Consider the following 24,899-nt stretch of genomic DNA (forward strand, 5'->3'; position numbering starts at 1 on the left):
ATCTATGTATTTTAACGTAATTCTCATATAGTTCGGGACGCGTACAATATGTTTCTATAAAGTTCAAGTGATATAATTAATTAAAACATTTTTTAAACAATTATTTTGCTTGAAAAACTTGAATTTCTAAGGCTACACGACAAGTGCTAATCGAATATCGACAGATCTAATTATTTTAACGTAATTCTCATATAGTTCGGGACGCGTACAATATGTTTGTATAAAATTCAGGTGATATAATTAATTAGAACATTTTTTAAACAATTATTTTGCCCGAAAAACTTGAATTTCTAAGGCTACACGTCAAGTGCTATTTGAATATCGACAGATCTATTTATTTTAACGTAATTCTCATATAGTTCGGGACGCGTACAATATGTTTCTATAAAGTTCCGGTGATATAATTAATTAGAACATTTTTTAAACAATTATTTTGCTTGAAAAACTTGAATTTCTAAGGCTACACGACAAGTGCTAATCGAATATCGACAGATCTTATTATTTTAACGTAATTCTCATATAGTTCGGGACGCGTACAATATGTTTCTGTAAAGTTCCGGTGATATAATTAATTAGAACATTTTTTAAACAATTATTTTGCTTGAAAAACTTGAATTTCTAAGGCTACACGACAAGTGCTAATCGAATATCGACAGATCTAATTATTTTAACGTAATTCTCATATAGTTCGGGACGCGTACAATATGTTTCTATAAAGTTCCGGTGATATAATTAATTAGAACATTTTTTAAACAATTATTATGCTTGAAAAACTTGAATTTCTAAGGCTACACGACAAGTGCTAATTGAATATCGACAGATCTAATTATTTTAACGTAATTCTCATATAGTTCAGGACGCGTACAATATGTTTCTATAAAGTTCCGGTGATATAATTAATTAGAACATTTTTTAAACAATTATTATGCTTGAAAAACTTGAATTTCTAAGGCTACACGACAAGTGCTAATCGAATATCGACAGATCTAATTATTTTAACGTAATTTTCATATAGTTCGGGACGCGTACAATATGTTTCTATAAAGTTCCGGTGATATAATTAATTAGAACATTTTTTAAACAATTATTATGCTTGAAAAACTTGAATTTCTAAGGCTACACGACAAGTGCTAATCGAATATCGACAGATCTAATTATTTTAACGTAATTTTCATATAGTTCGGGACGCGTACAATATGTTTCTGTAAAGTTCCGGTAATATAATTAATTAGAAGATTTTTTAAACAATTGTTTTGCCCAAAAAACTTGAATTTTTGAGGCTACACGACAAGTGCTAATCGAATATCGACAGATCTATGTATTTTAACGTAATTCTCATATAGTTCGGGACGCGTACAATATGTTTCTATAAAGTTCAGGTGATATAATTAATTAAAACATTTTTTAAACAATTATTTTGCCCGAAAAACTTGAATTTCTAAGGCTACACGTCAAGTGCTATTTGAATATCGACAAATCTATTTATTTGAACGTAATTCTCATATAGTTCGGGACGCGTACAATATGTTTCTGTAAAGTTCCGGTGATATAATTAATTAGAACATTTTTTAAACAATTATTATGCTTGAAAAACTTGAATTTTTGAGGCTACACGACAAGTGCTAATCGAATATCGACAGATCTAATTATTTTAACGTAATTCTCATATAGTTCGGGACGCGTACAATATGTTTGTATAAAATTCAGGTGATATAATTAATTAGAACATTTTTTAAACAATTATTTTGCCTGAAAAACTTGAACTTCTAAGGCTACACGTCAAGTGCTATTTGAATATCGACAGATCTATTTATTTTAACGTAATTCTCATATAGTTCGGGACGCGTACAATATGTTTCTGTAAAGTTCCGGTGATATAATTAATTAGAACATTTTTTAAACAATTATTTTGCTTGAAAAACTTGAATTTCTAAGGCTACACGACAAGTGCTAATCGAATATCGACAGATCTAATTATTTTAACGCAATTCTCATATAGTTCCGGACGCGTACAATAAGTTTCTAAAGAGTTCCGTTAATATAATTAATTAAAACATTTTTTAAACAATTATTTCACCCGAAAAACTTGAATTTTGAGAGCTAGACGTGAAATGCTAATCGAATATCAACAGTTCTATTTATTTAAACGCATTTTTTATATAGTTTTGGACGCGTACAATAGTTTTTTAAAAAGATACGGTGTTTTAATTAATTAAAACATTGTTTAAACAGTTATTTTTCCCGGAAAACTTGATTTTTGAGGACTAGACGTGAAATGCTAATCGAATATCGACAGTTTTATTTATTTTAACGCAGTTCTCATATAGTTTCAGACGCGTACAATAATTTTCTAAAGAGTTTTGGTAATATAATTAATTGAAACATTTTTTAAACAATTATTTTGCCCGAAAAACTTGAATTTTGAGGGCTAGACGTGAAATGCAAATCGAATATCAACAGTTCTATTTATTTTAACGTAATTCTCACATAGTTCCGGACGCGTACAATAATTTGCTATAGAATTCAGGTGATATAATTAATTAAAACATTTTTTAAACAATTATATTTTCCGGAAAACTTGAATTTTGAGGGTTGACGGGAAATGCTAATCGAATATCGAGAATTTTATTTATTTTAACACAGTTTTCCTATAGTTCCGGACGCGTACAATAATTTTCTAAAGAGTTCGCCAGAAAGTGAAAGTTTTGAAAATTGATTGAAAATTAACAGGTAACATTACATATAATATATTATAATTTTTAATTTATTTAAAGGGGATTAAGTATGGAGATAAAGTATGTAAGAGTGATATTAAGAAACATGAAAATATAATATAATCACTAATTTGTGTTTAGTGAGTGAGAGAAGGGGGAGGGAGGAGAGTGGGAGAGCGTGAGAGATAAAGAAGAGGATTAAATAAGAAAGTAAAGTGTAAGAGTAATATTGAACAATATGAAAATAATATAATTAATATCATTAATATTATAATTAATAATTTAGAGAGTGGGAGAAAGAGCGTGAGATAGAGAAGAGCATTAAATATGATAAAGTGTGTGAGAGTAATATTACAGAAGAAAAAAAAGTGCAATGTTCAATATAAAAATGCTAAGTGGCGCGCGCGAAGCGCGCGCAATGTTGTGGTCTAGTGTAGTAAAAATGACATTTGTATACACTAAAAACATAATTAGAAAAATATATAAAATAAATTAGACTATAATAATTTTTTAAATTTACCTCACGTTTGATTTGATTGTCGCTGGTACTGTTAAGCACGGTGTGAACCGTAGTATTGATTTCTGTAGCTTGATTCTTGCCGGTTTCGCAAGCCCATATTATCAATATCAATTTTACAGCATAATATATTGCAATCGTTATCAACAACAAATCATAAACGAAGTTGCTCACACCGTGCGCTAACATCCCGACAATCGAACGTGTTGTATAGAAATACAACATGAAAGTTATTTCGGAGAAAGTCATAACTGTAGTAATGACGAGATGCAGACTAAAAATCATGTTTAGCATTTGCACTGTATTACTGATCGCTAAATGCTGCCTCTTTAAAGCCTTGAGTTCCGTCAGCAAGAATATATTTTTTTGCTTGTGATAGGTTCTCTTCAAGATATATGGTTTATCGTTCGCTACTAGTTTTTGCAAATTCGTCAAAATGTCATTGATTTGCTTGAAGCAAGCTTTTAATACGCAAACGCAGTTCATGTATAGCATATCCATTTGGAACGCCATCAAGGCGATGTATAATATATTAATCTTAAGCAACAGACTAAATTTATAACTGAGAAGAATCAACGCTTGCACGAGTAATAAGAGAAGTCCAAAAATGTCCTTGATATGGATTAGTTTAGATAAATTCCGATATGATTCCGGGGACAATCTCAAAGAGAGTTCCAGTAGAGTTTGAATTAAATGCATTCGTGGTTTACATAAAATAAACATGAAGATTGCCATAAAACTACCAATTATATGGAAGCATATAACTTGAAATTTTCTAGGTAGGTGTTCATATATAATATCCTTTGAAACATAAACGTTATAGAGATTAATTAATTGGCCAATGCAAAAAACGCAAGTAATAATAGTCGATAAAACGTAGCATGGTTTGTAAATCTTGATAGTTGAAGAGTTGATCTTGTATGGAAATATTCCCAGAATACGGCAAAAAGTGAAGCAAGGATACATCAGTGACTCAAAATCCGTAGCACAGAACAGCTGCCATGTATTCCATTTTTCTTTGAATCCTTTAAACTTCGACGATTTGAACATGTTTATCGAAGTATTATAAGAACAATAATTGCAAATATAATTATAATCAAAATGATATCAATTACGTTATATGCACTTTAATGTGTTTCTACCATGAATGTGTAAACCAACCAGTAAACTTCTCACAGCCTATCTAACGACTGACGCATTTAATTTTAATACTACTAATAATTTCTGCATCATTTAGTGAAACAGGACTCAGGAATATGTTATCTTGAAATAACCATGGCTCTCCGCTTATCACCTTTGAAATAACATACATAAAATATTAATATATAGTTGTATCATAATTTTCTATCTTGCGCATCTAGATTATGTACAAAGCAAATGAACATTATCAAGATATTTCGTAATCTTTCATAAAATTTATATATAAATATATAAAACTTACAAAGTACATATTGCATTATTATAAGGTTGGAAACAAAAAGACAAATTTTCACCAATATTCATTTGAAACACCAAGAAAACAATGTATAATGTGAAAATCTTTTGTAAAACGTCATATTGTACTCTGAATAAATTGATGACTCTTACAAGATTATACAAAGAAGTCAAAAATATCTTTGACGTGAATAAATTTAGATAGATTCCGGTATAATGTTGGAGCTAATCTTAAAGAGAGCTCCAGTATAGTTTTAATTAAACGCATTTGCTTAAAATGAATGTGAAGATTGCCGCAAAACTGCTGAAAATGTTGAAACAATTTGAAATTAATGGATATATTTATGTATATACTATATCTTTTGAAACATTAATTTCATAAAAATTGATTCGCAAATACAAAAGACGTAAATAATGATAAAATATGGTTTGTGAATCTTGATGGTTGAAACATGCATCTTATATGGATTGCCCAGAAAGTGAAATAAGAATACATTAGTGATACAAAATCCGTAGCATGGAATGCCATACATTCTATTTTCTTTTACCTCTGACTTTTGGGACTTTGATGATGATTTGAATATGTTTATGAAGTATTATAAAAAAAACCAATAATCTCAATTGTAATTATAATTAAAACGATATTAATAATGTTTTCAATGGACTTTAGAATTAATGTGTTTATAATAATTTTTATTCTAATTTTTTAATGCTTCTATCACGAATGGATAAATTGACATAATCTTTGGATCTATCTAATGACTGGCGAGTTTAATTTCAATATTTCAAACAATTTTCTGCATCGTTTAGCGAAACAGGACTCAGAAATATTTTAGTCATGAAGTAATGGCTCCCTGCTTAATCGCCTTCGAAACATATATAAAGTATTAATATATAGTTAATATTAAATTACTGCGTTGTATATTCATTATCTTTTGCATCTATATTACAAAGTTTATAAATGTTATCAAGATATTTTGTAATTTTTTGTTGAATTTATATATAAATAAATAAAAATAATATTGCACTGTTATAAGTTAAAAATTAAAAAAGGTTTTTATTTTAAATAAAGTGATCAGCATTATAATGTATTTCATAAGTTTTTTATAATAAATATGGCTTGATAAAATATAATAAGTACTTTCATTTTATATATTTAATGTTGCTGTTAAACTCATTATAAGGTTTTATTTTAAATTTACTATGCTTATTAACAATAATACCTCCCAACGCAATATTTAAATGTATTCAAAATCAATAGTTATTTTAAAGATTAAGATATATTAGTCTTGATTTTGGAGTTATGTTTATATTATCCGGGTTGTTATTTGCCATAGTATTTTGTGAACCAGTACTACATATAAGCATTGTAATTGTTTAATTAAATTAATTGGTTTTTATATTTGCTTATTATTTTCTTTTAAAATACCTTCTTTTTATTCAATTTGACATCTTAATTAATTATAATACATTTAAATTCATCATAGATTTTTCACCGCAAGAATGTGATATCAACAAGAATTGTATCAAAATTAATAGGTACGTGATAATACTACCCACCATCTAAAAAACAAGATCACAAAATAAAGATGATTATATTTATGTAACAAAAACAAATAATCGATTACTTACAGCAGTGAGAAGCCTAGCATCTATAGTAAACCATTTTATAGAGAATATATTTTTACGATGCATTAATTGCAGGGAAAATAATTGCAACTGTAACGTTAGATAAAAAAATGTATCAATATAAAATTGAAGATAGTTATAAGTTCAACAATATATAAAAAATTGCATTAATATAACAGAATATAATCAAAGAAATATATAAGATATGCAAATCAAGTTATGTATTTTCTTATCTACCTCGAATTTTATTTGTTCATTGTTGGTGTTATTAAGCACGTTGTGAATTGTGGTATTGATTTCGGTAGCTTGATTCTTGCTGGTTTCGCAAGCCCATACTATCAGTACCGTTTTTATAACATAATATGCCATAATCGCTATTAAATGTAGATCATAAACGTCATCGCTGAAAATGTTTATTAACATGCCAATTTCCCAATGCATTACGTAGCAGTATAGTATGAAAGTGACTTCGATGAAAGTCATAACTATACTAGTTAGGAGTTGCAAACTAAAAATCATGTTTAGCACCAGCACTGTGTCGCTGATCATCAAGTGTTGCTTTTTCAAAGCTTTGAGTTCTATTAGCAGAAATGGATTTTTTTGTTTGTGATAAGTTCCTCTCAGAATATATGGCTCATAGTTCACAAATTTTCTCAGATTTGCTAGATTGTCGTTGATTTGCTTGAAACAAGCTTTTAATACACAAACACAATTCATGTATAACATATCCATTTGAAAAATTAATAGATCGATATATAGTGCGCAAATCTTTCGTAGAGTTTCCGATGGTGATCTGGAGAAAAGTATTGACTCTTCCACAACTATAATGAGGAATCCCAAAATGTCCTTGGTATGAATTAGTCTAGATAAATTTTGATATGATTCGGAAGGTAATCTCAAAGAGAGCTCCATTATAGTTTGAATTAAACGCATTCGTGGTTTATGTAAAATAAATGTGACAACTACTATAAAACTGCCGCAAATGTGGAAGCAATTATAATGAAGATTTGTAGGTATGCTTTCTATCAAATTACGATTATATACATTAAGGTCATAAAGAAATATTAGTTCATAAATGCAGAAACTACAAATAAAGATGATCGATAGAAAATAGTATAGTTTGTAAATCTTGATGGTTGAAGCCTTAATCTTGTATGGAAATACTCCCAGAATACGGCAAAGAGTGAAGCAAGGATACATTAGTGATTCAAAATTCGTAGCACGGAATAGTTGCCATATATTTTTTTTTATTTTACTCTTGAATCTTTGAAACTTTGGCGATGATTTGAACATGTTAACCAAAATATTAAAAAAGAACAATAATTTTTATTGTTAATTATTATCAAAGAAATATTAATAACGTCAATCGACTTTAATGTTTACGACATGTGTATTTTCTCTTCTTAGTATACTTTCTAATATTTTCACAGCAAAAGTGTAAAACGTTATAAATTTCTTCTACTGTCCACTCCTAGCGAGTTTAATTTTAAAACTACTAACAATTTTTGCATTGTATAACAAAATAAGACTCAGAAATATATTAGTCATGAAGTAAGTGGCTTTTTTCTTATCACTTCAAAACGTACATAGAATAATTTTCTGTAATTGCTATATAATTAACTATCTTACACATCTTCAATATAACAATAAGCACTATCAAGATACCTTTTATTATAAATTCATATATAATTAAATAAAAAATTATAATAAATATACATTTAATTGACATGAAGTCGGGAAAAGCAAACTTTTACTTTAAGTGAAATTAATAGTCCTTTTCTTAAATATTTGGTAATTTAGTAATTCGGTAATTTAGTAGTAAATTATATAGTAACGTTGCACTATATAGATTTTATATAGTGCAACGGTACTATTTTTTAAACAATTAAATATTTGGATTTTCCATATTTAATATATAATTCAAATACTTAATTACTTTTAAATACTTGCTTTCATTGTAAAGTCTTTTTTCAAATTTATTTGTCATTTGTTAGTAATGCATTTCCCAAACAGCACATTATCCGAGTGTATTCAAAACAGAGGTAAAAATTTTAAAGATGTTATTAACTTCATATATATTTATAAAAATCAGTAAAAAGGTCTAATATTGTGCTGTTACAAAAAAACAAAAAGACAAATTTTTATATTTAATAAAATAATCACTTTCTTAGCCATTACAATGTATTTGATTTTTGCAATACGGTTTGATTAAATACATAAGTATTTGCATTTCATATTTAATACTGCTGTGAGAGTTATTATATAAAATCTTTTTTTAGATTATTATGCTCATTAATAATCCTTCCCTCATGATGTGTAAATGTAGTTAAAATCGGTTTAAACATAAGATATCTTAAAGATTTAATGTCTTTAATCTTGATTTCAGATGTTTATGTTATCCGGGTTACTATTTGCTATAGCATTTTGCGATATATACTACATATAATATTTTAATTAAATTAATAGCTTTTTATATTTTTATTAGTTATTATTTTATTTTAAAATATTTTCATTATTTAATCAGTATCTTCATATTAAATAGATTACATCTGAATTGATAATAGTTTGCAAGAATACAACATGGACAAGAATTGCATCAAGATTACTAGATATGTAGTAATGACATCTACCATCTAAAAAAACACGATCACAAAATAAAATTAATTACTGTATATCACTAATAAAATTAATTAATATCTGTGTAACAAAAACAAATAATCGATGACTTACAGTAGCGAGAAGTGTAGCATCCACAATAATTGCTTTTGCTGAGAATATATTCTTACAATGCATTAATTGCAAGGAAAATAGTTGCAACTGTAACGTCAGATTAAAAAATTCATCAATTTAAAATTGTAAATAGTTATATGACTGATATTTTAAAAATTATATTAATATACATAATCTAAAAGATATTTATAAAATACAAATATATGTATAAGATATAAGATGAGATATACAAACTAAGTTATATATTTTAAAACTACCTCGTATTTTATTTCCTCATTCCTGCTGCTATTAAGCACGTTATGAACGGTGATGTTGATCTCTGCAGCTTGATTTTTGCCGCTCTCGCAAGTCCATACTATCATTATCAGTTTTATAGAATGATATATTATAATGATTATACAAGTCGTATCATAATTCTGATCATCAAGATTATCTGTTACCATGCCAATTTTCCAGTGTCTTAAGTAGAAGTATAGTATAAAAGTGACGTGCACGAAAGCCATAGTTATAGTAGTAAGAAGTTGCAAACTAAAAATCATGTTTAGCATCTGCACTGTATCGCTGATCACCAAATGTTGCTTCTTCAAAGCTTTGATTTCCATTAGCAGGAATAGATTTCTTTCCTTGTGATACGTTCTCCTCAGAACATATGGTTTATCATTCACTACAAATTTTTGCAGATTTGCCAGATTGTCGTTGACTTGCTTGAAACAAGCTTTTAATACACAAACACAATTCATATATAGCATGTCCATTTGAAACGTAAACAAGTTGATATATAATACGTTAATGTATATCAAAGGATAACGTGACTTGATGGCCATCATCAATACTATGCCGACTGCAATAAAGAATCCCAAAATATCTTTGACATGGATTAGTCTAGATAGATTCTGATATGATTTCAAGGGTAATCTTAAAGAAAGTTCCAGTAAAGTTTGAATTAAACGCATTCGTGACTTACTTAAAATAAATGTGACGACTACTATAAAACTGCTTAAAATGTAGAAGCAATCACTCCAAAGTTCCATGGGAGTATTATCATGTGTATTCATTTTAAGTCCACTTATGACATAACCCGCTATTAGTTCACAAATGCAGAAACTGCAAGTAAAGGCAATTGACCGAAAAGGGCCTTGTTTATAAGTTTTGATGGTTGAAGCTTTGATCTTGCATGGAAATATCCCCAGAATGCGACAAAAAGTGAAGCAAGGATACATTAGTGATTCAAAATCCGTGGCATGAAATAGCTGCCATATGTTTTCTTTTCTTTTATGTTTGACTCTTTGAAACTTCGATGATGATTTGAACATATTTACCAAAGTATTACAAGAGCACAATAATTTTTATTGTAGATTATAATAATAATTAATTTATCAATACATTTCAGTGTTAATGTATTTAAAAGATTTTTCCTTCTTAATATAATTTTTATATTTTCACAGCAAATACGTAAAATGACATAAACTTATCGTACTGTCTACTCCTGGTTTAACTTTAAAACTACTAACACAATTTTTGCATTGTACATTAAAATGAAGCTAAAGAATATGTTAGTCCACATATCATGAAATAACTACAGCTTTCTTCTTCGAAACATACATTGAATAGTTATGTGTAATTGCTGTATAATTTGCTATCTTGCGTATCACGAATATGTACAAAACGAATAAGCATTATCCGCTAAGATATCTTTTATATCTTTTATATTAGGTTCATGTATAATTAAATATAAAATTACAATTAATATGTATCTATCCAATGTGCAGTCAAGAAAAACAAACTTTTACTTTAAATTACATTAATAATTATTTTAATTAATATTTGATAAACTTTATATAGTACGACTATAGTACGACAGTACAATTATTTGAAGCAGTTATACAAAGCAATTGAATTTTTAATATTTATTGCTGTTGTGTTCATTGTCAAGTCTTTTTTTTAGATTTACTATATTTATTACACCTCACATATAACAATATTTGAGTGTATTCAAAATCGGGGTGGAAATAATTTTAAAAATATTTTTTTAATTTTTTGGTAAGACGATGGTTAACCACAAAGTGTTCGGCATTCTTCAGTCACTAAGCTATATTCTTTTTTTCTAATAGTTACAGCAATGGCCGACTAAAGTTGATAATAGGAACAAAAGTTATAAGATAGAATATCATCGTCAAACAAGGTATAGTGAATATTTCTAACTAAATGTTTAGAAATATGTAAACTTTTGACTATAATCGGATTAAAAGATTTAAAACAAAGATATCTAAAGATATCTTCATAACATCTTTAAGATGTCTTATGCTTTAGTTTTGAACGCGCATATTGTCTCGGTTGCTGCCTTAGTAATAATTCGAATCTAAGATTATATTTATTACTAATTGTAAGATCCATTGTAAATCGAACAGGTAATCTTATCTTTATCTTTATATTGTATATGCTAAAGTTAATAAATGACATGCTGCTCAGCAGTTAGTAGTAAATTAAAATTTCTTATTCAAGAAAGAATTAAATATATATATATATATATATATTATATTTTGATACATTAAAGATTAATTTTACATAGAACTTATTAATATTTGAATCTATGTACAAAGTGTCCCAAAATTAAATGCCAAAACTTCAGAAGTATGTAGAAAATTGACTAAGAAAAAAATTTTTTGGACATTTTTTGCTTTTGCTTTATTTTGGAAAAAATCATAAAAGAGAACGAAGTTTTTATTTTTTAAATATTTTTTTATTATTTATTTACATAGAATTTGTACTACAATTATAATCTCTGGTTAACAATTATTTCTCCTATAAATGTAGTGCACATATTTTTATGGAAATAAGTTGTTATTTATGAAATAACCGAAGACACTAATTGCTAAAATTTATGATACAATTATGAAACATATGTGTAATGAATTTTATACCCTTTGAAACTATAGTGTTTGGCAATATGAAAAGATAGTGTTACATATAATGCTTGGATTGCTGCAAGAAGCCAACATTCTCAACAATACTTTTTCTAAAGAAGTAACAATATAAATAAATAAATATATGGAATAGCAAATAACTGAAAAAGTAAAAGTATTTCTGTTTTTCTTTTTTTCCGATTCTCTCCAGAACGAAATAAAAACGAGGAAATTACTAAAAGACATTTTTGTAGTTTACTCCTTACCCCTTTATTTTCGAAATTTTGACATTTAACTTTGTGGCACCTTACTACATTGTGTACTAATTATAACAAAAAATAATTAAACATTTAAATATTGTTATATATATTGTTAGATTTTGTCATATTTAAAGAATCCAACATTATAATTTACATGAAATCAAATATTATGTATGTTAATTATTTTAATATTGATTAAATAACCTCTAAATAAATTATTCTAAATAAATAAAACACATCACAATTGTAACTGACTAATTAACATGTATGTGAGATTCAAATATCTGTGTCTATATTGCATGCGCGCGCGCAATATGTACATACATAATATAACACATGTATAGAATAAAGAAAAAGTATGGAAAGTAATTATGAGAATAATATCTACTCTTATAATGATACAAATAAATACATTTAATATTTAAAATATTTTTTTCTCTACTTAACATCTGTGTATTAACTAGATTATATCTGTATTTAGTATACCTTTTTCACCACAAGAGTTTGTCATGAATAAAAATTGTATCAAGATAAATAAATATCTGGTAATTCCACCCACCATCTGAAAAACAAGAACACAAAATGAAGTGAAACATAATTACATTTAACGTAACGAATAATCGCTTATTTACATCAGTAAGAAGAGTAGCATCCACAATAAGCCCTTTTGCAGAAAATACATTTTTATGATGCATTAATTGTAAGGAAAATAGCTGCAACTGCAATGTCAGGACAAAAATTGTATCAATGATAAAAGTTTATATAATTAAGAGTTTGATAACTCAATATATTAAAATTTGGATTAGTATATGTAAAACATAATCAAAAAATGTATAAGATATGCAAACTAAGTATATTTTTTAATCTACCTCGCATTTTATATGCTTATCGCTGGTGTTGTTTAGCAAGTTATGAACAGTGGTGTTGATTTCTGTGGCTTGAGTCTTGCCAGTTTCACAAGCCCATACTATCATTATCATTTTTATAGAATAATATATCATAAGTAGTAGCAAGAATAGGTCATAAATCTGATTGTTTAAATAGTTTACTAATACGTCAATTTTCCACTGTATTATATAGAAATATAATACGAAAGTGACTTCGACAAAAGTTATAGTTATAGTAGCAAGAAGTTGCAAACTAAAAATCATGTTTAGCATTTGCACTGTGTCGCTGATCATCAAATGTTGCTTTTCCAAAGCTTTGAGTTTCATTAGGAGAAATAAATTTTTTTCCTTACAATAAGTTCGCTTACGAATATATGGCTTATCGTTTACCACACATTTTCCTAGATTCGCCACATTATCGTTGATTTGTTTGAAACAAGCTTTTAATACACAAACACAATTTACGTACAGCATATCCATTTGAAACACCAATAAAACGATGTATAGTGCGAAAATCTCTTGTAAAATGTCATATTGTACTCTGAAATAAAGTATCGATTCTTCCAAAAATATGCTGAGAACTATAATGAAAAATCCAAATATATCTTTAGCATGAATTAATCTGGATAGGTCCTGATATGATTCCGGAGGTAATTTCAAAGAGAGTTCTAATATAGTTTGAATTAAACGCATTCGTGGTTTACATAAAATGAACGTAAAGATTGTTATAAAACCACCGAAAATGAAGAAGCAGTTATTTTGAAACTTCTTAGGTTCATTCAGATACATTATATTTTTAGAAACATTGATTTTATAGAGACTGATTAATTCACAAACGCAAAAGACACAAATAATGATAGTCGATAAAATATAGTATGGTTTATAAATCTTGATGGTTGAAACGTTGATCTTGTATGGAAATATTCCCAAAATACGGCAAAAAGTGAAGCAAGGATACATCAGTGATTCAAAATTCGTGGCACGGAATAATTGCCATATATTCCATTTGCTTTTTCCTTTGAATCTTTGGTATTTTGATGATTTGAACATGTTTATCGTTGCATTATAAGAGAACGGCAATCTTGGTAGTAATTATAATCAAGCAAATAGTAATTACATTATCAATACACTTCAATGTATTTACAATAATTTCTTTTTTAAGGATAATTTTTTCGTATTTCTATTGCGGATACGTAAAACCAACGTAACTTCTCGCAGTTTATCCACGACTGACGAGTTTAATTTTAATACTTCCACATTGTTTAGTGAAACAACCACTAAGAAATATGTTACTCATGAAATAACCATGGCTTTTCACTTAATCACTTTCGAAACATGTATAAAATATTAATATATAATTACTATGTTATATAATTCACTATCTTGTGCATCTAGATTATGTACAAAGCGAACAATTGTTATCAAGATATTTTTTATGAATTTATATATAAGTCAGTAAAAAGTTATAATATTGTACTGTAACAAAATTAGAAATTTTTTATTTTAATAAACAAGTTTATATTTTAAATAAAATGACTAGTTTTCTGTCATTATAATGTATTTGATATTTTTTAAAAATAGGATTTGATAAAATACATAAGTAAATACAGAAAATACTTTATTTTATTTAATATTGCTATTAGGTTATACAATCTTTTTTAGATTTACTATGCTCTTTAATAATGCATCTCTCGATTCAAACATGAGGTATCTTAAAGATTAAGGTGTCTTCAGGCTTTTAGACATTCATGTTATCGGAGTTACTATTTGCCACAGTAATTTGCGAATAAGTACTACACATTATGCTTGAATAAAATTAATTGCTTTTTATTTTATTGATTATTATTAAATATTTAAATATTTTTTTTATTTAGTTAGTATTTTTATATTAACGGGATTACATCTTAACTGATAATAGCTTGCAAGAATTCAACATGGATAAAAATTGCATCAATATTAATAGATACATGGTAATGGCACCCAACATCTAAAAAATAAGATCACAAAATTACAACAACTACGTTTATGTAACAAAAATAAAAGATCAATTACTTACAGAAGTAAGAAGCTTAGCATCTACAATAATTCCTTTCGCTGAAAATGTATTCTTACAATGCATTAATTGCAGGGCAAATAATTGCAACTGTAAAGTTAGATCGAAAAATGTATTAATTTATAAATGCAAGTACAATAGTTATAAGTCTGATAATATGATAAAAATTATACTAATATACGTAGGACGTAATCTAAAAGATATATAAGATATAAATATATAAGATATATAAGGTATACAAAGTTACTAATTTTTAATCTACCTCGTCTTTTATTTCCTTATCGTTGATGTTGTTAAGCACATTATGAACGGTGATATTAATTTCTGTAGCCTGATTTTTGCTGCTTTCGCAAGCCCATACTATCATTATTATTTTCATAGAATTATACGTTATATTAATTATCAAACCTATTTCGTAATTATGGTCGTTTAAATAGTTTACTAATACGCCGCCCATTTTCCAATATCTTATGTAGAGGTATAGTGAAAAAGTAATTTCCACGAAGATCAAAGTTATACTAGCAAGATGTTGCAAACTAAAAACCACATTTAACATTTGCACTGTATCGCTGATTACTAAATGTTGCTTCATTAAAGCTTTGACTTGCATTAGTGATAATAAATTTCTTTGCTTGTTATACATTCTTCTCAGAATATATAGCTTATTATTCACTTTTGGCAGATTCACCAGATTATCGTTGATTTGTTTAAAGCAGGCCTTTAACACACAAATACAATTTATGTATAAGCTGTCCATTTGAAGCATCAACAATCTGATATATACTGCGTAAGTAGCTTTCAAAACATTAGGATATTTAGTGACAACCATCACCCAAAGGACAGCCATAATGAAAAATCCCAAAATATCTTTGGCATGGATTAGCCTAGATTGATTTTGATATGATTCTAAAGGTAATCTTAAAGAGAGCTCCAATATATTTTGAATTAAACGCATTCGTGGCTTACTTAAAATAAATGTGACAATTACGGTAAAACTGCCACAAATATTGTAGCAAATTTCCCAAAATTCCACGGGAGTATTATTAGTTATATTTGTTTTAGTCCCACTCATGCCACAACGATAAAGCTTTATTAATCCACAAATGCAGAAAGTACAGAAAAATATGATTGATAGAAAACAATCTTGTTTATAGGTCTTGATTGTTGAACCTTTGATCTTGTATGGAAATATCCCCAAAATCCAGCAAAAAGTGAAGCAAGGATACATCAATGATTCAAAATTTGTAGCATGAAATAACTGCCATATGTTTCCTTTTCTTTTACTTTTGAATCGTTGGAACTTCGATGATGATTTGAACATGTTCATTGAAGTATTATAAAAGACAATCTTTGTTGTAAAATAAAGTCAAAGAAATATTAATTATGTCAATAAATTTCAGTGTTAATATTTTTATACTGTGTTTTCTCTTCCTATTAACTTTTATAAATATAACTTTTTGTATAGTCTACTCCTTGGTAAGTTTAATGTTAAAACTACTAATACATTGTTGCATTGGATAGCAAAATAGGACTAAGGAATATATTAGTTTATGAAGTAACTATGGTTTTTTTATTCAAAACACACGTGTACCTTGAACAATTTTATGTAATTGCAGTATAATTTTCTATCTTACATGTCGATTACGTACAAAACGGATAAGCATTATCGGATAAGATATATCTTTTATATCTTTTATATTAGGTTTATGTAATTAAGTTTAAAATTACAATAAATATGTTGTCTATAGTTGATATGCAGTCAAGAAAAAAAAAAACTTTTACTTTAATTACTATTAAAGTATCTATCAAAATAGTTATTATTTAGTTACCAAAAAAATCTAACTAAGTTACAGTAATAGATAGAGAAAAGTAACGAAACTAAGTCATTAGTTTGTAACTGTAAGTTCGTAACAACTCGTTACAAGTAACCCGTTACTTCCCAACTCTCCTATTGATGGCCATAGTATTTTGTGAACATGTACTACACATAATGTTTTAATTAAATTAATTGTTTTTTGTGTTATTGATTATTATAATATTTATAAATATTTTTTTATTATTCAATTAGTATTTTTACATTATTGAATTACATTTGAATTAATAATAATTTGCAAGAATAAGACATAGACGAAAATTGTATCAATATTAATAGATAGATGGTAATGGCATCCAACATCTAAAAATTTAAATCACAAAATTACAACACTACTTATGTAACAAAAATAAAAGATCGATTACTTACAGAAATAAGAAGCTTAGCATCTACAATAAGTCCTTTCGCTGAGAATGTATTCTTACAATGCATTAATTGCAGGGCAAATAATTGCAACTGTAAAGTTAGATCGAAAATTTTATTAATGTATAAATGCAAGTACAATAGTTGTGAGTCTGATAATATGGTAAATGTTAAATTAATATACGTAGGACGTAATCTAAAAGACATATAAGATACAAATATATAAGATGTATGAAAGGTATACAAAGTTACATATTTTTAATCTACCTCGTATTTTATTTCCTCATCGTTGATGTTGTTAAGCACATTATGAACGGTGATGTTAATTTCTGCAGCCTGATTTTTGCTGCTTTCACAAGCCCATACTATAAATATTATTGTCATAGAATTATACGTTATATTAAATATCATAACCATATTATAATTATGGTCGTTTAAATAGTTTACTAATATGTCGCCCATTTTCCAATACTTTACGTAAAAGTATAGAACAAAAGTAATCTCCACGAAGATCAAAATTATACTAGAAAGAAGTTGCAAACTAAAAACCACGTTTAACATCTGCACTGTATCGCTGATTACTAAATGTTGCTTCATCAAAGCTTTGACTTGCATTAGTGAGAATGGATTTGTTTGTTTGTGTGACATTCTTCTCAGAATATATGGCTTATTATTCACTACAAATTTTGGCAGATTCACCAGATTATCGTTGATTTGTTTAAAACAGGCTTTTAACACACAAACACAATTTATGTATAACATGTTCATTTGTAACATCAACAATCTGACATATAGTGCGTAAATAGATTTCAGAACATTAGGTGCTTTAGTGAAAATCATCAATATAATGACAGTTATAATGAAGACTCCTAAAATATCTTTGGCATGGATTAATCTAGATAGATTCTGATATGATTCCAACGGTAATCTTAAAGAGAGCTTCAATATACTTTGAATTAAACACATTCGTGGCTTACTTGAAATAAACGTGACAATTACTGTAAAACTGCCACAAATATTGAAGCAAATTTCCCAAAATTCCATGGCAGTATTATTAGTTATATTTGTTTTAGGCCCACTTATGCCACAAAGCTTTATTAGTCCACAAATGCAGAAAGTACAGAAAAATATAATTGATAGAAAACAGTTTAGTTTATAAGTCTTGATGATTGAACCTTTGATCTTGTGTGGAAATATCCCCAGAATCCGGCAAAAAGTGAAGCAAGGATACATCAATGATTCAAAATTTGTAGCATGGAATAACTGCCATATGTTTCCTTTTCTTTTACTTTTGAATCGTTGGAATTTCGATGATGATTTGAACATGTTTATTGAAGTATTATAAAAAGACAATAATCTTTGTTGTAAAATATAGTCAAAGAAATATTAATTATGTCAATCACTTCAGTGTTAATATTTTTATACTGTTTTCTCTTCCTATTAACTGTTATAAATTTAACTTCTTGTATAGGTCACTCCTTGGCAAATTTAATTTTAAAATACTAATACAATTGTTGCATTGGATAGCAAAATAGGACTAAGGAATATATTAGTTTATGAAGTAACTATGGTTTTTTTATTTAAAACACACGTGTACCTTGAACAATTTTATGTAATTGCAGTATAATTTTCTATCTTACATGTCGATTACGTACAAAACGGATAAGCATTATCGGATAAGATATATCTTTTATATCTTTCATATTAGGTTTATGTAATTAAGTTTAAAATTACAATAAATATGTATCTAGTTGATATGCAATCAAGAAAAATAAACTTTTACTTTAATAACTATTAAATTATCTATCAAAATAGTTATTAATTACAAAAAAATCTAAGTTAAGTTACAATTATAGATGGAGAAAAGCTATAAGTATAACAAAGCTAAATCATTACTTACTGTAACTGTAACTGTAACATTGTAACAACTCATTATAAGTAACTCGTTATTTCTCAACTCTGTTATTGACCATAGTATTTTGTGAACATGTATTGTACTACACATAATGTTTTAATTAAATTAATTGTTTTTTGTGTTATTATAATATTTACAAATATTTTTTTATTACTAAATTAGTATTTTTACATTATTGAATTACATTTGAATTAATAATAACTTGCAAGAATTTGACATAGACGAGAATTGTATCAATATTAATAGATACGTAGTAATGGCACCCACTATCTAAAAAACAAGATTACAAAGTAACAATAATTACAGTTACGTAACAAAAATAAGAGATCGATTACTTACAGTAGTGAGAAAGGTAGCATCTATAATAAGTCCTTTTGCTGAGAATATATTCTTACAATGCATTAATTGCAAGGAAAATAAATGTAACTGTAACGTCAGATCGAAAAATTTATCAATTTAGACATGCAAGTAGATCAAAGTCTGATAATATGTTATGAAAAATAACATCGATACACGTAGGACATAATCCAAGAGGTATATAAGATACAAATATATAACAATATAAGGTACACAAAGTCACATATTTTTAATCTACCTCATATTTTATTTCTTCATCATTGATGCTATTAAGTACGTTGTGAACCGTGACGTTGATCTCTGTAGCCTGATTTTTGCCGCTTTCGCAAGCCCATACTATCATTATCAGTTTTATAGAATAATATCCTATAATCGTTACCAAAAGCATATTATAATATTGGTCGTTGAAGTCCGATAGATTGCCAATTTTCCAATGTCTTACGTAGAAGTATAGTACAAAAGTAATTTGCACGAAAGTCAAAATTATAGTAGCATAAAGTTGCAAACTAAAAACCATGCTTAGCAAGTGCACTGTATCGCTGATCACCAAATGTTGCTTCTTGAAAGCTTTAACTTGCATTAGTGGGAATGGATTTCTTTGCTTGTAATAGGTTCTTCTCGAAATATATGGCTTATCTTTCACTACAAATTTTTGCAGGTTTGCCAGATTGTCATTGATTTGTTTAAAGCAGACTTTTAATACACAAACACAATTTATATATAACATGTCCATTTGAAACACCAACCAATTAACATATATTCTGCAAATCAATTCCAAAATGTGCGTTTTATAACGTGCCTTAATGGCACTCATCACCGTGATGACAACTAAAAAGGAGAATCCCAAAATATCTTTGGCATGGATTAGTCTAGATAAATTTTGATATGATTCCAAAGGTAATCTTAAAGAGAGCTCCATTATTCTTTGAATTAAACGTATTCGTGGCTTAATTAAAATGAATGTGATGACTACTATAAATATGCCACAAATAACGATAAAATTACTATAAACTTTTTTGGCAGTGTTATTCGTTGTATTCGTTTGAGGTGTACTCGTGCCATAAAGCATTATTAGTCCACAAATGCAGAAACTGCAGAAAAATATAATTGATAGAAAACAGTCTTGTTTATAAGTCTTGATGGTTGAAGCTTTAATCTTATGTGGAAATACTCCCAGAATGCGGCAAAAAGTGAAGCAAGGGTACATCAATGATTCAAAGTTTGTAGCATGGAACAACTGCCATATATTTCCTTTTCTTTTACTTTTGAATCGTTGGAACTTTGATGATGATTTGAACATGTTTATTGAAGTATTATAAAAAGACAATAATCTTTGTTGTAAAATAGTCAAAGAAATATTAATTATGTCAATCACTTCAGTGTTAATATTTTTATACTGTTTTCTCTTCCTATTAACGTTTATAAATATAACTTCTTATATAGTTTACTCCTTGGCAAGTTTTATTTTAAAACTTCTAATACAATTGTTGCATTGGATAGCAAAATAAGACTAAGGAATATATTAGTTTATGAAGTAACTATGGTTTTTCTGTTCAAAACACACGTGTACCTTGAACAATTTTATGTAATTGCAGTATAATTTTCTATCTTATACATGTCAATTACGTACAAAACGGATAAGCATTATCGGATAAGATATCTTTTATATCTTTCATATTAGGTTTATGTAATTAAGTTTAAAATTACAATAAATATGTTGTCTATAGTTGATATGCAGTCAAGAAAAACAAACTTTTACTTTACTTACTATTAAAGTATCTATCAAAATGATTATTATTTAATTACCAAAAAATCTAACTAAGTTACAGTAATAGATGGAGAAAAGTAACGAAACTAAGTCATTAGTTACTGTAACTGTAAGTTTGTAACAACTTGTTACAAGTAACCCGTTACTTCGCAACCCTGCTATTGATGGCCATAGTATTTTGTGAACATGTACTACACATAATGTTTTAATTAAATTAATTGGTTTTTGTGTTATTATAATATTTACAAATATTTTTTTATTACTAAATTAGTATTTTTACATTATTGAATTACATTTGAATTAATAATAACTTGCAAGAATTTGACATAGACGAGAATTGTATCAATATTAATAGATACGTAGTAATGGCACCCACTATCTAAAAAACAAGATTACAAAGTAACAATAATTACAGTTACGTAACAAAAATAAGAGATCGATTACTTACAGTAGTGAGAAATGTAGCATCTATAATAAGTCCTTTTGCTGAAAATATATTCTTACAATGCATTAGTTGCAAGGAAAATAAATGTAACTGTAACGTCAGATCGAAAAATTTATCAACTTAGATATGCAAGTAGATCAAAGTCTGATAATATGTTATGAAAAATAACATCAATACACGTAGGACATAATCCAAAAGATATATAAGATACAAATATATAAGTATATAAGATACACAAAGTTACATATTTTTAATCTACCTCATATTTTATTTCTTCATCATTGATGCTATTAAGTACGTTGTGAACCGTGACGTTGATCTCTGTAGCCTGATTTTTGCCGCTTTCGCAAGCCCATACTATCATTATCAGTTTTATAGAATAATATCCTATAATCGTTACCAAACGCATATTATAATATTGGTCGTCGAAATTCGTTACATTACCAATTTTCCAATGTCTTACGTAAAAGTATAATTCAAAAGTAATTTGCACGAAAGTCAAAATTATAGTAGCATAAAGTTGCAAACTAAAAACCATGCTTAGCATGTGCACTGTATCGCTGATCACCAAATGTTGCTTCTTGAAAGCTTTAACTTGCATTAGTGGGAATGGATTTCTTTGCTTGTAATAGGTTCTTCTCGAAATATATGGCTTATCTTTCACTACAAATTTTCGCAGGTTTTCCAGATTGTCATTGATTTGTTTAAAACAGGCTTTCAATACACAAACACAATTCATATATAACATGTCCATTTGAAACATTAACAAATTAATATATATTCTGCAAATCGATTCCAAAATGTGCCTTACATAACGTGCCTTAATGGCATTCCTCATCGTGAAGACAACTAAAAGGGAGAATCCCAAAATATCTTTGACATGAATTAGTCTAGATAGATTTTTATATGATTCCAAAGGTAATCTTAAAGAGAGCTCCATTATACTTTGAATTAAACGTATTCGCGGCTTAATTAAAATGAATGTGACGACTGCTATAAAACTGCCACAAATAAAAAAGAAATGATCATAAACTTTTTTGGCAGTGTTATTCGTTGTATTTGTTTGAGGTGTACTCGTGCCATAAAGCATTATTAGTCCACAAATGCAGAAACTGCAGAAAAATATAATTGATAGAAAACAGTCTTGTTTATAAGTCTTGATGGTTGAAGCTTTAATCTTATGTGGAAATACTCCCAGAATGCGGCAAAAAGTGAAGCAAGGGTACATCAATGATTCAAAATTTGTAGCATGGAATAACTGCCATATATTTCCTTTTCTTTCACTTTTGAATCGTTGGAATTTCGATGATGATTTGAACATGTTTATTGAAATATTATAAAAAGACAATAATCTTTGTTGTAAAATATAGTCAAAGAAATATTAATTATGTCAATCACTTCAGTGTTAATATTTTTATACTGTTTTTTTTTTCTATTAACTGTTATAAATTTAACTTTTTGTATAGTTCACTCCTTGGTAAATAAATTTAATTTTAAAATTACTAATACAATTGTTGCATTGGCTAGCAAAATAGGACTAAGGAATATATTAGTTTATGAAGTAACTATGGTTTTTCTGTTCAAAACACACGTGTATCTTAAACAATTTTATGTAATTGCAGTATAATTTACTATCCTATACATGTCGATTATGTACAAAATGGATAAGCATTATCGGATAAGATATCTTTTATATCTTTCATATTAGGTTTATGTAATTAAGTTTAAAATTACAATAAATATGTATCTAGTTGATATGCAATCAAGAAAAATAAACTTTTACTTTAATAACTATTAAATTATCTATCAAAATAGTTATTAATTACAAAAAAATCTAAGTTAAGTTACAATTATAGATGGAGAAAAGCTATAAGTATAACAAAGCTAAATCATTACTTACTGTAACTGTAACTGTAACATTGTAACAACTCATTATAAGTAACCCGTTATTTCCCAACTCTGTTATTGGCCATAGTATTTTGTGAACATGTATTGTACTACACATAATGTTTTAATTAAATTAATTGTTTTTTGTGTTATTATAATATTTACAAATATTTTTTTATTACTAAATTAGTATTTTTACATTATTGAATTACATTTGAATTAATAATAACTTGCAAGAATTTGACATAGACGAGAATTGTATCAATATTAATAGATATGTAGTAATGGCACCCACTATCTAAAAAACAAGATTACAAAGTAACAATATTTACAGTTACGTAACAAAAATAAGAGATCGATTACTTACAGTAGTGAGAAACGTAGCATCTATAATAAGTCCTTTTGCTGAGAATATATTCTTACAATGCATTAATTGCAAGGAAAATAAATGTAACTGTAACGTCAGATCGAAAAATTTATCAATTTAGACATGCAAGATCAAAGTCTGATAATATGTTATGAAAAATAACATCGATACACGTAGGACATAATCCAAGAGGTATATAAGATATAAATATATAACTATATAAGGTACACAAAGTCACATATTTTTAATCTACCTCATATTTTATTTCTTCATCATTGATGCTATTAAGCACGTTGTGAACCGTGACGTTGATCTCTGTAGCCTGATTTTTGCCGCTTTCGCAAGCCCATACTATCATTATCAGTTTTATAGAATAATATCCTATAATCGTTACCAAAAGCATATTATAATATTGGTCGTTGAAGTTCGTTACCTTGCCAATTTTCCAATATCTTACGTAGAAGTATAGTACAAAAGTAATTTGCACGAAAGTCAAAATTATAGTAGCATGAAGTTGCAAACTAAAAACCACGCTTAGCAAGTGCACTGTATCGCTGATCACCAAATGTTGCTTCTTGAAAGCTTTAACTTGCATTAGTGGGAATGGATTTCTTTGCTTGTAATAGGTTCTTCTCGAAATATATGGCTTATTTTTTACTACAAATTTTCGCAGGTTTGCCAGATTGTCATTGATTTGTTTAAAACAGGCTTTTAATACACAAACACAATTCATATATAACATGTCCATTTGAAACACCAACAAATTAATATATATTCTGCAAATCGATTCCAAAATG

General features: G+C 27.5%; 3 protein-coding genes across 3 annotated transcripts in view; 1 reads left to right on the forward strand and 2 right to left on the reverse strand.

Moving 5' to 3' along the window:
• The window catches only part of LOC105830687 (agrin), a 569,188-nt gene that overhangs the window by 341,406 nt on the left and 202,883 nt on the right, over nucleotides 1-24,899 (forward strand). The window lies entirely within an intron of this gene.
• LOC105828881 lies at nucleotides 9,217-10,916 on the reverse strand. The gene has a single exon (XM_036292176.1). The coding sequence runs from the start codon at nucleotides 10,335-10,337 to the stop codon at nucleotides 9,258-9,260; it is 1,080 nt and encodes a 359-aa protein (XP_036148069.1). The 5' UTR covers nucleotides 10,338-10,916; the 3' UTR covers nucleotides 9,217-9,257.
• LOC114254089 (putative gustatory receptor 28a) lies at nucleotides 11,058-14,605 on the reverse strand. The gene is made up of 2 exons (XM_036292166.1): nucleotides 13,057-14,605; nucleotides 11,058-12,906 (listed from the first exon to the last, which is right to left on the reverse strand). The coding sequence occupies exons 1-2, from the start codon at nucleotides 14,122-14,124 to the stop codon at nucleotides 12,679-12,681; spliced, it is 1,296 nt and encodes a 431-aa protein (XP_036148059.1). The 5' UTR covers nucleotides 14,125-14,605; the 3' UTR covers nucleotides 11,058-12,678.

The sequence above is a fragment of the Monomorium pharaonis genome, chromosome 9, assembly GCF_013373865.1.
Source record: "Monomorium pharaonis isolate MP-MQ-018 chromosome 9, ASM1337386v2, whole genome shotgun sequence".
NCBI lineage: Eukaryota > Metazoa > Arthropoda > Insecta > Hymenoptera > Formicidae > Monomorium > Monomorium pharaonis.

What these genes read in the sequence shown, in the direction of transcription:
- LOC105828881 (XM_036292176.1), bottom strand. Translation starts at nt 10,337, where the DNA reads ATGTTCAAATCATCATCGAAGTTTCAAAGAGTCAAACATAAAAGAAAA.
- LOC114254089 (XM_036292166.1), bottom strand. Translation starts at nt 14,124, where the DNA reads ATGTTCAAATCATCAAAATACCAAAGATTCAAAGGAAAAAGCAAATGG. An exon ending in ATAAGCATATAAAATGCGAG is followed by an intron (nt 12,907 to 13,056) that starts GTAGATTAAAAA and finishes CTGACATTGCAG; the next exon opens with TTGCAGCTATTTTCCTTACA.